This window comes from Pongo pygmaeus, chromosome 6 (genome assembly GCF_028885625.2).
Source record: "Pongo pygmaeus isolate AG05252 chromosome 6, NHGRI_mPonPyg2-v2.0_pri, whole genome shotgun sequence".
NCBI lineage: Eukaryota > Metazoa > Chordata > Mammalia > Primates > Hominidae > Pongo > Pongo pygmaeus.
In genome coordinates, this window is record NC_072379.2 from 122359132 (window position 1) to 122372631 (window position 13500).

Consider the following 13500-nt stretch of genomic DNA (forward strand, 5'->3'; position numbering starts at 1 on the left):
TGCCACCATTGGTGATAATGTGAGTAATCATGATGCTACCACTTGCTGCAGATTGCCATTATTCCATTCACCTGCTAAGGAGGTTGTCCATATGCTGTTCAAATGTAGGAGTAACCCAACCCTAGGATTCCATTTTAAGCTCAGTTTCCTGAGATCATTCCTGGTACCAATTACTGCTTGGGTCAGGGTCCAGCAGAAATCTGTTGGCACACTCAAACTGTTTAATTTAAGAAGTATTTAGTAAAATAATTCTTTACAATGGAGAGGACCCTAACAAAATCAATAAGAAAAATAAAGCATCTTAACCTAGCTACACAGAAGGAAGCCATTTTCATGTGTAAGCTAAAAGAGGAAAAGGAAAGAATGACTCTCAAAATTCAAAGAGAGTCATGGTGCAAGAGGGATTACCACCCAACCAGAGCTGTGGTTTTATATAGAGAATTGCAGCCACTGACAACAGACCAAAAAGCAGATAGAAGAAACCAAGGGAATGCATACCCTCACTTCTTTCTTTCAGACTTCAGATTTCCTGTCCTCCCCTCTACATTTTACCCCATAAGTCTTCCATTCCAGTTGTTTCACCCCTAAGTCAACAGGGGAATTCTAAAGTCCTTTATTTCCCCCTCTCTGGCTATTTTCTTCTCACTGCCTCCCTCCCCAACCCTTTCTTCTCTGAGCTATGGGATTCTCCTAAATTGTCTTACAAAAAATCTAGCCATTTACATTCCAGTGTAAACCTTCATTTGTCTGTGTTAAATTGCTGCCAGTTTATCAGTAATCAGAATGGTCCCCAATCTAGTCCCATCTGTAATTTATTGTTTAGAGAGTTCCCAGAATTGTCTATGAGACCTTGAAAATGATTACATTATGGCAATTCCTCCTTGATGTTTACTTTCTTAAAAACTGCCATGTGCTGTGCTCTGGCTAAGTAAAGAAAAATTTTAGATATGCTACAAAATGTGTGGCTGAAATGTTGTCAAATATTTATATAGAACAAATATTTAACTTCTTGATCACTAAACTTGAGAGAAGAGCCTCATTAATTGCTGATCGGAATTAGGAGAAAAATCATATGTTTTATGTATATATAACTATGTTGTGTGTGATAGTGAGTAAAATATTGCTATTTGATTATAGATGTTCACTTTTAATTCTTTCTCCATTTGGATACTTTCTATTTAGCCCTCCAGATCTACTCTTCCCCTTACATACTCTGCTCTTTGCCTTGAGGCCCTAAAAATTATGTCAACTGACTCCTACTCCTTCTGCTTTCCTTTTGGGTTTGGCCAGCGGGAAACCCAAGCAGGAGATTGGAGGAAGGAAGAAGTATGAAATTGTATATTTCTCTAGTTCATGAGATTCCCCTATGCCTGGCCATTCCCTTTATAGCTGGTCATTGATCCTTTCAGTTATCTTCTTTACACTCTTCCTGGGTTCTCAGACTTTCTCCCCAAGTTCATCTGAGACTAGAGGGAGAGATAGCCTGTCTGATACTAGCCCTGGGTTCATGCGCTATTCTTTTAGTTTCCCTACACACAACCCACACCTTATAATAAGGCCCTTTGTAAATAAACTCTCCTTGGCTTAAGCTATTTCGAGTGTGCCATCCATTCCCTGTTAAGACTGACTGGCAAACCATTGTTCATCACCGTAGGTCCCTAACCTATATGTGGTCAAGGTCACTCCTTTGGTTTATTGGAGAAGAGGGTTGTTATGGTTTATTTAACCAAGTTTATTCTTCTTACAGTTTCACCATTGCCCACAGGGAGTTTTTCTTGCATATGCTAATAGCTCCATTGTTTACCCAGAATGAAGGTTTTTTTGTTTATAAATAGTTTCAATTGTTTTATTGGGATTATGAGAAGGATGGAAGGTGAAAGCAGACGATAAACTGCAAAGATTCAAATGCCTATACTAAAATATAAATTTTTTTATCCTACTTCAAAGAAGTTTTCAAGAAAGAGCACTTTATAATGTTTCCTCTCCTCCACATACTGATTAGCTTCCTATAAGTACATTTTATCTAAAATAAATAACTTGAAAGTTGTCTAGTTTGTATTTGGTTGTTAGATTTTAACTCTAATATACTTGAAAAATTTTTAAAAATTTAATGTGAAAACACATTTTAAAATGTTTTCTTTACTCCAAAATATTAATTTCAGTAACAAAATTGCATTTCAATTTAGCACTAACTTCCTAACAACAGAAGACTCATATAGAAATGTTTTATCTTTATATAACTCAAAATACTATGAAAAACAAAAAACAAAATCAATAAACAGATTAAATTCCATTTCCATACTCTGTGACCTCTGTATTACCCTATTAGCAGTGAACAAAATGCCGATCATCAAACAAATACTCCTGGATCATCTAAGGAGGAGGCCTCTGGGATTCTATAATCTTAGGTGTTGTGTCTGAGTGATATTTCCATCTGATTTCATCAATTTCACCATCATCAAGTATAAATGAAGCCAGCACTGGAATCTGAGAAAAATAGTTCTTAGCCAGGATATGTTTGTGTTTGATCTTGTGAATAAATGAGCGTTCATATCCCTGCAAAGAAAAAAATCAAATTCTAGTAAATATCACAGATATATTTTGCCAGGTAAAAATACTGTCATGCCTTGGTGCCTTTGCTTGTCAATTCTTTCATCGCAGTCTACCTTTATTTTTCTCACATTGTTTATCATCATTCACGACTCAGCTCCTATGATACTTTAACCTGGACGTTTTCCCCAACTCTCCCTCTGACTCCTCTAAGTTTAAACCACTGCTCATTACCAACTCTATATTCATTCTCTCTTCCATTTGAGCTGGAGGCTTGATTTTGTAGAGGGTGTGATGTGTCTAGCTTTCTTAGCCTTTATTCTAACTGGCGGTATCTAGTTAGAATATATATATATATATATATATATATATAATTATTGTTAAGATATTGAGGTGAGAAAAAACACAAATTAAAAAAAAAGACAAGGAAAGTCTGAGAAACTGTCACCACCAAGAAGAATCTAAGGAGACATGACAACTAAATGTCTTCCAAGATTATTTAATTATACACAATATATATAACCTTATATAATTATATATATATAATTGAATAAAGCCTTTGAAAGGGACTTTTAAGAGTGAGAAGACTCACCTATCAAGCACCTCTAGCCTTTTGCCATTACTGAGAGGTACATGTAATGAAGAAGATGAACTAGCTATCCTATCACTAAGAGCCCACCAAGCATGAGAGAGAAAGCTGAAGATTAAATATGGCTGAGGAAAAAGTGAGATGGCCTGAATTTCTGAGAACAAGGTGGAGTCACCATACCAGCCCCAAACTGCCAACCTTTGAACTTTCTTGTTACATAAGAAAACTAAACCCACATTTGATTAAATCATTATAAATTGCTTTTTCTGTTCTTGTAGCTGAACCCAAACGCAGCTGAGACAACAGAAAGTTGTTATATTCATTAAATTTTCTTGTTTCTATGTAATTACTTAGTACAATATTTAGCACATCCAAAAGTAAATTCTGGTTAAATTAATAAATATAATCTATTACCTATTAATCTTAATTGGCCCTCTTTTCAATCAAATCACAAATACTACCTATACTTCTTCCTAAAATTTATTTTCTGAGAATAAGACATTCCCTCAATAAAGGTCTCTTCAGAGGGTCCAATCAAATATAAAAGAAAGTCCTGGGTGAAAGAACCAAAGGAGCAGAAAACATTATATAGGAGTATCCTGGGCTTATTAAAAATTCCTCTTAACAGAAAAAGTTACTAGATTAAAATATTCATCTTTTGAGCTAATTTAACTTTGTTTCTACCACTTCTTAGCCTATATTTCATTCAAGAAAAACAAACACACTTTATTATGCTATATTAACTTACACGTGTACAGAACTTTATAGGTTTTCAAAGTGCCTTTACAGAACTATAAATTATTAAAGATGAGATAAATTATGATACATGTGTTCAAGGCACTAATAAGTAACTCTTAAATAAATGAATATATTTCCATATTATATTATTTATATTAAGTAAAGCAAAGAAACTAAGTCTCAGAGTCATTTAATATGAAATTCCTGCTACTTACATACACATAGAAAACTTCCAGAAGGATTTCAATAGATTATTATATACATAAGAAATAGTAGTTATCATTGCAACATGGAGATAGGGATGGGTGGACATCAAGAGACCTTTTTTCCCATTGAAATAAGGTCCATTCTCTTGAAATAGCCATGTGATGGTTTTAAACTATGTCCACAAATTCTTTGGGTGTACAAATAGTTCTAAGAATATTACGGAAAGGTCCCATATACCCCACACCCACATTTTCCTGAATGTTTCTCAATCTGGGTTTGTCCAATGTTTTCTTCATTATTAGACTGAAGGGATGGGTTTTGCGGAGGAAGACCACAGCGGGTGAAGTGCCCTTCTCCTCATATCATATCAAGGGTACATACCATCAACATGACAGCACTGCTGCTGTTAATCTTGATTACCTGGCTGAGGTAGTGCTTGTCAGCTTTCTCTACTGTAAAGTTCCTCTCCTTGCATCCATAATATAGTCTTTGGAAAGGAGTTATTATGTACAGCCCACACTTAAAAGGTGAGAGTTATTCTCCATCTCCTTAAGAGTGGAGTGTATCTAAATAAATTATTTGGAATTCTACACAGGAGATTTGTCTATTTGCTTCCCTTTATTCATTTAATCGTTTTTAAATTTTTTTAAATTGATAATAATTGTACATATTTACAGGGTACATAGTGATGGGATGACACATATATCATGATCAGAGTAATTAGCATATTCATCTCAAACATTTATTATTTCTTTGTGCTGGGAACATTTGATATGCTGCTTCTAGCTATTTGAAACTATGTATTGTAATTAACTATAGACAACCTACAGTGCCACAGAACAGTACTAGAACTCACTCTTCCCATCGAGCTATAATTTTTGTATCCTTAACAAATTTCTTCCCATTCCCTCAACCTCTGAGACTTTTACTTTCTACATTACATTTTTTATTCTGTTCAGATCCTAAGCCAATAATATATTGTTTTTATTAAAATTAAAAATAAAATGCATCAAAAATTTTTAAAGTGCTTTCATAGTTACTACCTAAGTTTATTCATGCCAAAAAAAACTATGCAGAAAGCTTTAAATAATGGTCTACTCAAAGCTTCCCTATGATGAGATACCATTATCTCTTTTTTATAGATGAGAAAACTGGATCATTGAGACATTCACAAATTTGTCCAATTTCTCCCAACTCATGAATGGTAAAGCTAGAATTCAGAGCCAGAGCTGCTTTTATCCTCTTTACTGATTCCACTTATTTAGCTAATCTTTCTAAAAATTTATGAAGCAAAGAGGGCAGGTTTTAATGTAAAGTTGTCAGTGACAGAGATTTGAGTAACTGGGTCAGGATTACTGATTTTAAGTCCATGATTGTTCCTACTTGGCCAGTGTGCACACAAGGAGAGATCAATCTGCTCCACTTAAAGTTCACATTAATGAAAGTGTTTTTCCACATTTCCTATACCTGTTTCATGTTAACTTTCAAGTATTTTTTTAACTTCTTAAGAAAGCAAATATCTCTGAACATTAAGAAAATTCTGAAAACGCTCCATCTTTCTGCAAGACATAAACTACTCTTTAACTGGGCTGAAAGTTAATAGTTAAAAGATTGTATCAGCCCAAAACCATAAAAAAGGCAAATGTTTTTCCAGTTTGTCTGCTTGCAAATCTTGGTGCCCTTTACAGAAATTCAATAAGACTGGCATTCTGAAATTAGAAATGCATGTGAATAGAACATTTAATTTGATACTGCAGTAATTTGATTAAATGCACAAAGGGAGTTGTGTGGATTAATTGAAGAAGCACTGGAATATCAGCTTTGGGAATGAACTTCAATCTCATCACGGGTCCTAGATGAAATGATATTGCTAGTATTGACTATGCTTCCTGTGATTAAATATTTATGAGGCAGCTTAGTTTACTAAATATAGCATTTAATACAGCTTCAACTTACTGCTACCTTTTCTTTCAATCCCTAGAGGGAAATTTTTCTTAGCCTGGCTTCTTAAAACTAAAAAAAATTTAAAAATGAAAACTTTAGCTAGTTTCTTATCTTTATATTCGTCACACCTTGTTCTACTGAAAAAAACAAACAGGGAATCCCACTATTTTAAATGACTATTGCATTTTGTCATTTCTTTACTTTCCTTTAGCTGACATCTTGTGTGGAATTAAAGAATTCAGAGAATCAGTATTAACTCTTGGGATCCTGGACCTAGTGTAAATGGAGCTCTCTACGAACTCTTCAGGAGTCCCTCAATTTACCCATCAAAATGTTTTACAGATTGCATCATGTACGTTACTAAAATTACAGTAAATGGCATTTAATGTTTACAGTGCTTGCTCCACTCCCAGCAAGTTGGAAGCAAATGAAAAATGGAGCATCAGAACTATACCCCATCAGTATGATTGCCATTTAGAGCACAAAATTATGAACAAAATTTGAGAGTTGGGTGTTTTTAAGCAGACTCATGATGATTAATCAAAGAAGGACAGATTCTGGCTTCCATAATACCTATCTGGTGGTAATGCACATTTATTCCTTCAAAAAATACTTATAAACTCCATTCTGTGACAGGCAGTATTGTAGGTATTAGAGAAATAGATGTAAATAAGCTGAACAAAATCGGTGCCTTCATGGAATTTACTGTGGAATGTGCTTAAACTTGCTATTAGGAGAGACTGGTATGATGTTTAGAACTTGTAATATGTTCAAATCTCTTATATAAACCTTTTATTTAATCTGTGCCATACATGCCATCCATATTTTTTTTGCTGTTAATCTGTAAGTTCTGTTTCTTAATCTGATGGAAGTATTTAAGCATGGAATATATTTAGAAGGCAGTCCAGTTATCTCTAATAATTCCAATGATTAAATTAACTTCCCAAATAAAATTCAACTTTCTTACCTCTTCAATACTTGTTAGCTTGAGATGAGCAGCCGCTTCATCTTTGGTAAGAAGAATACAGTTCCAGGGGGACCACTCCAGGGATTTATTCCATCTGATCATGACCAGATCACTGAGATTGTCGCAGGCACTGAGGACTGACTGGGACGCCCAGATGTTCTCTGTCAGGTACTGAATGTCTTGTAGCTGCATGTCAAAGCAAGTTTTAAAAACAATGTAGTTTAAATTTGTTTAAGATTATTATATTACTTGAGCAAATAATTAAATTATAGAGTATTTTTAAGTGAAATATTATTCACTAGGTTTCAATGACACATGGCCCCTTATTTTTCGCTAAACTTCTGTTCATTTTGCCTAAACTACATTATCAGTCTCACAGTTGCGTCCCCATCTCTAAACCAGAGTAAGCAGTGTAAATTCATTTCAGTATGCTAATTTTACCTGAATATAATCTTAATAATACTGTAATGTTACCATAATAAACATATGGTATTGAATGATTTTAAAAATTCATTAGTAAGTACCATCTTAATTTCAGGGCCATTGTAGGGACCTTTTAAAACCTTTTACTGCCATTTTACAAATGAGGAAGCTGAGATTTTTTTTTTTTAATATGGAACACTTCACAAGTTTGCATGTCATCCTTGTCCAAGGGCCACGCTAATCTTCTCTATATGGTTCCAATTTCAGTATATGGGCTGCTGAAGCGAACACAGGAAGCTGAGATTTAATAAAGATAAGTAATTCACTTAGTGTTAATTAAAAGACTTGGTTGTTTTAATAAAAAAGAGGGGTAATGAAATAGCTGTTTAAAACTTTTTTAAAAACGTAAATTTTATCAGCTAAAACTCTTGGAATGACTTTTTATCATGGGGTCTGCATTATAAATTTAGAATTGCCAGAGAGGGACAAACTCAACAAAGTATAAGCATGTAAAAAGAACATTTTTTTAAAAAGCTTCTGTGAAAAAGTGTGAGAGCAGAAATATTTTCTGTAAAATGAGTAGACAAAACCTAAACAATTTGCCAAAGTTAAAAACAAAAAGAACCTGTCATCATCAGCTATGACAGTATTTCATAAATTGGTAATTCAATATATTAAGCTCAACTAATGCATTCTAGCTTTTACTTAATGCTAAAAAAGACAATACTCTGTACACAGCTGCTATGAAAAATAAATTTATAGACCTTTAAAATTCAATGTTTTATATATTTTACTTACTTTCAAAATGTATCTTGTTTACATTTTTGTTTTTAATTTAGTTGCTCAACTGTACTAATAATTTTGAGATTGTATCATACGGAATAACGTGTTTATTTGCATGTAAATGTCAAATGTGTACAGGATAAGTGTGGTTGGCAGTCTCTAAGAGCTTTCTACCTTTCAAGCAGTCATTGTACTTGAAATTTTTGCAGTAACAGAGCAATACTATTGCCTATTATATTAGGCAGTATTTGTATGCATTACAGATAAACGAGGTGATTAATACAACACTCAAATCTCTTGTCTAAGCAGAATGTTTACTTTTCATATATATTAACTTTCACCTTTTCATTTTACATGGCATCATGTTCACATTTAATATATGCTAATCTTTGCTGTTGTCCACAAGATTTACTATTTATGAGAATGTTCAAACATTCAAATTATGCCTCAAATACTATTACTGAAATAAATATTAATCAAAACTACACCAATTACAAGGGGAGGAAGCTACTGGACAATCATATTTGTCTGCTAATCCTAGACATTGGAAAAGTAATATACCAAAACCCTACACAGATACGGTATTGAAATTAAATCACATCTAATGGAGGTTATCCTTATCTGAAAGGTTACAATGCTCCCTTAGAATTTTTTCATTCAATATGTGTAATGGTTGATTTTACATCAACTTGACGAGGCCACTGGATACCCAGATATTTGGTCAAATGGTATTCTGGTGTTTATGTGAGGGTAGTTTTGGACGAGATTAACATTTAAGTCAGTAGACTGAGTAAAGCAGATTGTCTTCCATAATGTGAGTGGGCTTTATCCAATCAGTTGAAGGCCTGAATAGAACAAGAAGTTCACCCTGTCCCCAAGTAAGGAAGACTGCTCCTGCCTAATGGCCATTGAATTGAGACACTGGCTCCTCCTGGTTCTATAGCAGCCTGCTGGTCATCAGACTTGAACTAGGCCATCAGCTGTTTAGGTTTTAGACTTACCAGCCTCCACAATTACGTGAGCAAATTCCTTGTAACAAATCTCCTTATATATACATATATATAACATATATATGTATAACATTTTCTATTGGTTCTGTTTCTCAGGAGAAATCTGACTAATACAACATGGAATATTGAGGCAGCACTTGGTGACTTATATTAAAGCCCTAGTACATCTAAGATTCTCTACAAGGAAATATACATCTGTCATGTCAATAATTCCTGAATAAAAGTAGCAAATAAGAATTTAAGCTGAAATAAACATCAAATTTATTAACAAAATGTTCATTCTATTGGACAAAATATGTAATCATTTTAATTTGTGTTTTTCAAACTGTGGGTTGCTACCTCTTGGGTGATACCAAAGTTTTCCAAATGGAAATTAGAATAAGTAGACTGAGGTTGAATAGAAAATATCAGAGTGCATCCATAGGGGTAAAGATAAACATTATTTTGGAAACTTTTATTTCTGAGCAGAACAGCATGTGTTTACATGTACGGATGCTGGGAATCAGACTGCCTAGTTTTCAATCCTGGTGCTGGTACTTAGTAGCGTAAACTTGGACAAGTTAGTTAACCGCTTAGTGCTTCCCTTTCCTCATCTGCAGAATGGAAATAATGCCTATTTTGATAGGATTTTTGTGCTGATTAACTCAATAAAGTGTGTAAATCCATACAGGTACTGAGTACTCAGAATTATCATGCATGCCTATATCAGGTTGTCATAAAAATACATTTTTACTATAGATTGAGATTTAAAAGTTTGAAAGCTACTGATTTAGAAGAATTTTTTAACAAAGCACATCACATTTGGTATCTTTTTTTTAATCTCTATAAAGTTTTCTATTCATAGTAGTGCCTATTTTCCTATTTGGTATTAAATACAATTTAGTTCATTTTAATTAATAACTAATTTACAGAAAATTTGCCCTTATTTGACAGTCTGTTTACACAAATATCATTAATGAGGTCAATAGTGCTCTATAACATACTTTTATTAATAAGTGGCTAATGTTGGGTAGTCATATCAACAACAAGTAAGTCCTTCTCTTTTCTCACTTGCTTACCTAAGTCCAAACAGTGTCAGGAATTTGTTTTTATTTTGTAGAGACACAGACTATCCTCTGGCCTAAACAACCCAATAGAAGTCATGGAATAACCAAAGAGACCAAAGTAGTGGTTAAGTTAGGAATTCAGGTCAGAATTCCTGATCTCACAGGCTCCACCCTCTCACAGAGCTAGAAGTTCTTACGAGAAGCAAATTACTGATAGGGTCAATGATCCAATGCAATGATTCATCCAAAAGAACTCTGGCCAGAAACTTTCCAGTTGTGTGGTATCATATCAACACTTTACATAGACAAGTATCAAAGCCTTTCCCTAAGGTATTTTTTTTTTCACTTTCTATAAGCCTTAGCTTTCACTTTTGGTGTTATTTACCATTATGGTCACATTCGGTTTACACTAATTATTACTGTTATTCATAAACACTAGTATGTGTATATGTAATATCAGTTTCTGTAAAAGTCATTCATTCATTCAACAAATATTGAGGGCCTTAAATAAAAACTTGGTACTGTATTAGGTTATAGAGGTATAATGGTGAGCAGGAGGGAAAAAAAGCATACTCCTGCCCTCACAGAGCTTACAGTCTAGTGGAATAGAGAGTCATTAAACAATCACACACACACACGAACATGCATAAGATTGCAAGATAGCCTCCTTGACAAGCTTCAGCTATAACTGGCACCCCTTATTGACCATACCTGCATCAAGAAAGCAATTTTAGAATCATCTTCATAATCAGCTTCTGTATAGTAGAGCTGTTGAAGTAAACATTTGTACTTCAAAAATGATTCTCGTTTTTGAGCCTCATTCTCAAGGCTAATGCAGTTACGACACCGGTATATGCGGCGTGAGTTGGATGATACAGAAAATTCTGTAGAAGGCAAATAAAGCTGGCAACTGTGGCAAAAGTAAATCTTCTTATAAAATTTCAATGGGTCTTGAGGGACCTAAATAGTAAAAAAAGAAAAAAAAGATGTAAAAAGTCAGGCCAGGCCAAATATGATCCCAACCAACAGAAGCATCAAGGGCTAACTTATCTTAGAATGAGATTAAAAAAAAAAGTTGGCTAATTTCTAAAATTTTATTTTTCCCTGAACTTCTTATCCAATAGAAAATCTAAATTTCAAGCAGTATTTATTCATCCTGCCAAAATATTGAAAATCTGTTATTCATCAATTCTTAGATATTTGTGGTAAAATCACTTATAAAATTAATTGACTGAAAAAATAGTAGGAAAAGGCTTTTTATTGTTAAGAAAATTTAGATTTTTTTCAGTTGTATATTACATTAGTTATTTCTATAGCTAGATTCGCATATAAGTAAAAATCCACTAACCCAATGGTTATTTTCGTTTATCTTCAAAATAAATTTGGATTAGTTCAAATGATTAATTTTCAAAGTTTGAAATTCTATGTCTAAAGCAATAGACAGAAAGTAATTCTATCATAAAATAATCAATCCAATTACCCACTATGGGCTAAAGTACCATGAATGAATGAGTGAATTGTGAACATTTCAACACAAACTGAATCAAGACATATATATGCCAGTCTTTCCTAATTTATGGTACCTCTGGTTTCCATGAAAGTAAAGATCAAGCAGCAACAGAGTTTGCATGTGATACATAAGACTTTCAAAAAATATTTTTATAAAGAAGGAAATGGACACCAATGTTCTATAAATTTTTTCTCTTACTCAATGTGGATTTAAAATATTTACCATTATAATCCCTTCTAATGTTTTACTTTGTTCTGAATATCTGTTACCTTTCTGCACCTTCCCTTCTACTCTGCCTTACTTTTCCTAAATGCTCCATCTTCCCAAAGGGTAATATTCTTTGAAAACTTCATTGTCCCTTGTCTTGTAATTTTGGGAGATAAGACAATATGTAAATTTAAAAGGCAGTCAATTCTTCGAGAGAAAAGAAGAGTGATCTAGATGTATGATCAAAGATCCAGAAGACAACTTATCTGGTTCCTTTTCTTATTCTGAGATTTACACATTTTGTTTATCTTATTTTATCTTCATGCCTCCTAGGCATTAAATTAGCAAATATATCAGTCAACCTCATGAAAACACCTTAGCACACCTCTCCATTATAGATGGAGCATTTATTATAATGCCATGGAAAGATATTCTCCACCCATCTGAAATTGTGCAAGAAAAAAATAACTCATTCTCATTATGATTATGATGACAGAGGGCTCCATTTAAGCTACAGAATTTAACTCTACGAATTCTCCAGAGTACACTGGGTGCTTCATGCTGGCCTACTCCCAAAAAGTGGTTGTGGGGGTAGTGGTGTTCCTTCAAATTCTTCTCCCACTGTGCAAACTAAAAATGTGCAAATGAGCCATTCCTTTTTAAAGCCAGTAACTTTTAAATCCAGCCAGTAGTTTGAGATACTAAAGAGTATATTCCCCCCAAAAAAGAAGTACAGGATAATCCATAGATGTGTCCTAGATTCAAGAACAAACTTTAAATCCTTTATCTTAATTAATACATTTATCATATACTGCAGGCAGAAATGCAACATGGTGCAGTCAGTTTGGAAAAAAATGTCTGGTTGTCTCTTTTTAAAGTAAACATGCATTTACCATGTGATTCAATATGCCACTTTCTAGGAATTTACCCCAAAACAATCAATTTACCCAAAAACTCATATCTAGTGCTTGTAATGACTTTATTCATAAAAGACCAAAACTCTAAACAATACAAATGTCCTACAACTGTGAACGGATTTTTAAAGAACTCTTGTATATACAGATATTAGAATATTTTTCAGCTATAAAAACAAACCACTGACACACTCAAAAACATGGGTGAATCCATGCAATACGCTAAGTGAAAGAAGTCAGTCTCAAAAGACTACATACAGTATGATTCCACTTATATGACCTTCTGAAATAGATAAAACTATAAAAATAAAACACATATCAGTGTTTGCCAAGGATCGGGAAGTTAGGGAAAAAGCTGACTACAAAGTGGCAGCATGAGAGAATTCTGGGGGCTGATAGGACCATTTCTTATTTTGACTGTGCTACTGGTTACATGACTCTATACATTTTTCAGAACTTACCAGAAAGAGTAAATTTTACCAAAGACAAATTTTAAAAATAAATAAAATGATATAACATTATGTAAAATTGTAGAAACTCTATCAATTGTATTACTCCAAATATAAACTGAATAAGTCTACAGAGAAAGAAGGTGGCTCAGACAAATGAAAC

At 33.6% G+C, this 13500-nt stretch overlaps 1 protein-coding gene and 1 non-coding gene across 5 annotated transcripts in view; both read right to left on the reverse strand.

Moving 5' to 3' along the window:
* Positions 1-2216: 2216 nt before the first annotated feature.
* Positions 2217-13500, reverse strand: part of IQUB (IQ motif and ubiquitin domain containing) — a 73192-nt gene continuing 61908 nt past the window's right edge. For all 4 annotated transcript variants that reach the window (XM_054496712.2, XM_054496711.2, XM_054496713.1 and 1 more), the window contains 3 exons: positions 10969-11217; positions 6996-7181; positions 2217-2556 (listed from right to left, as the gene is read on the reverse strand). In XM_054496712.2, the coding sequence (XP_054352687.1) occupies positions 2374-2556; positions 6996-7181; positions 10969-11217 (618 nt within the window). In that variant the 3' untranslated portion in view covers positions 2217-2373. The remainder of the gene's footprint in view (positions 2557-6995; positions 7182-10968; positions 11218-13500) is intronic.
* Positions 7603-7709, reverse strand: LOC129041758 (U6 spliceosomal RNA). Its single transcript, XR_008503914.1, has one exon. It is a non-coding gene; the product is annotated as a U6 spliceosomal RNA (small nuclear RNA).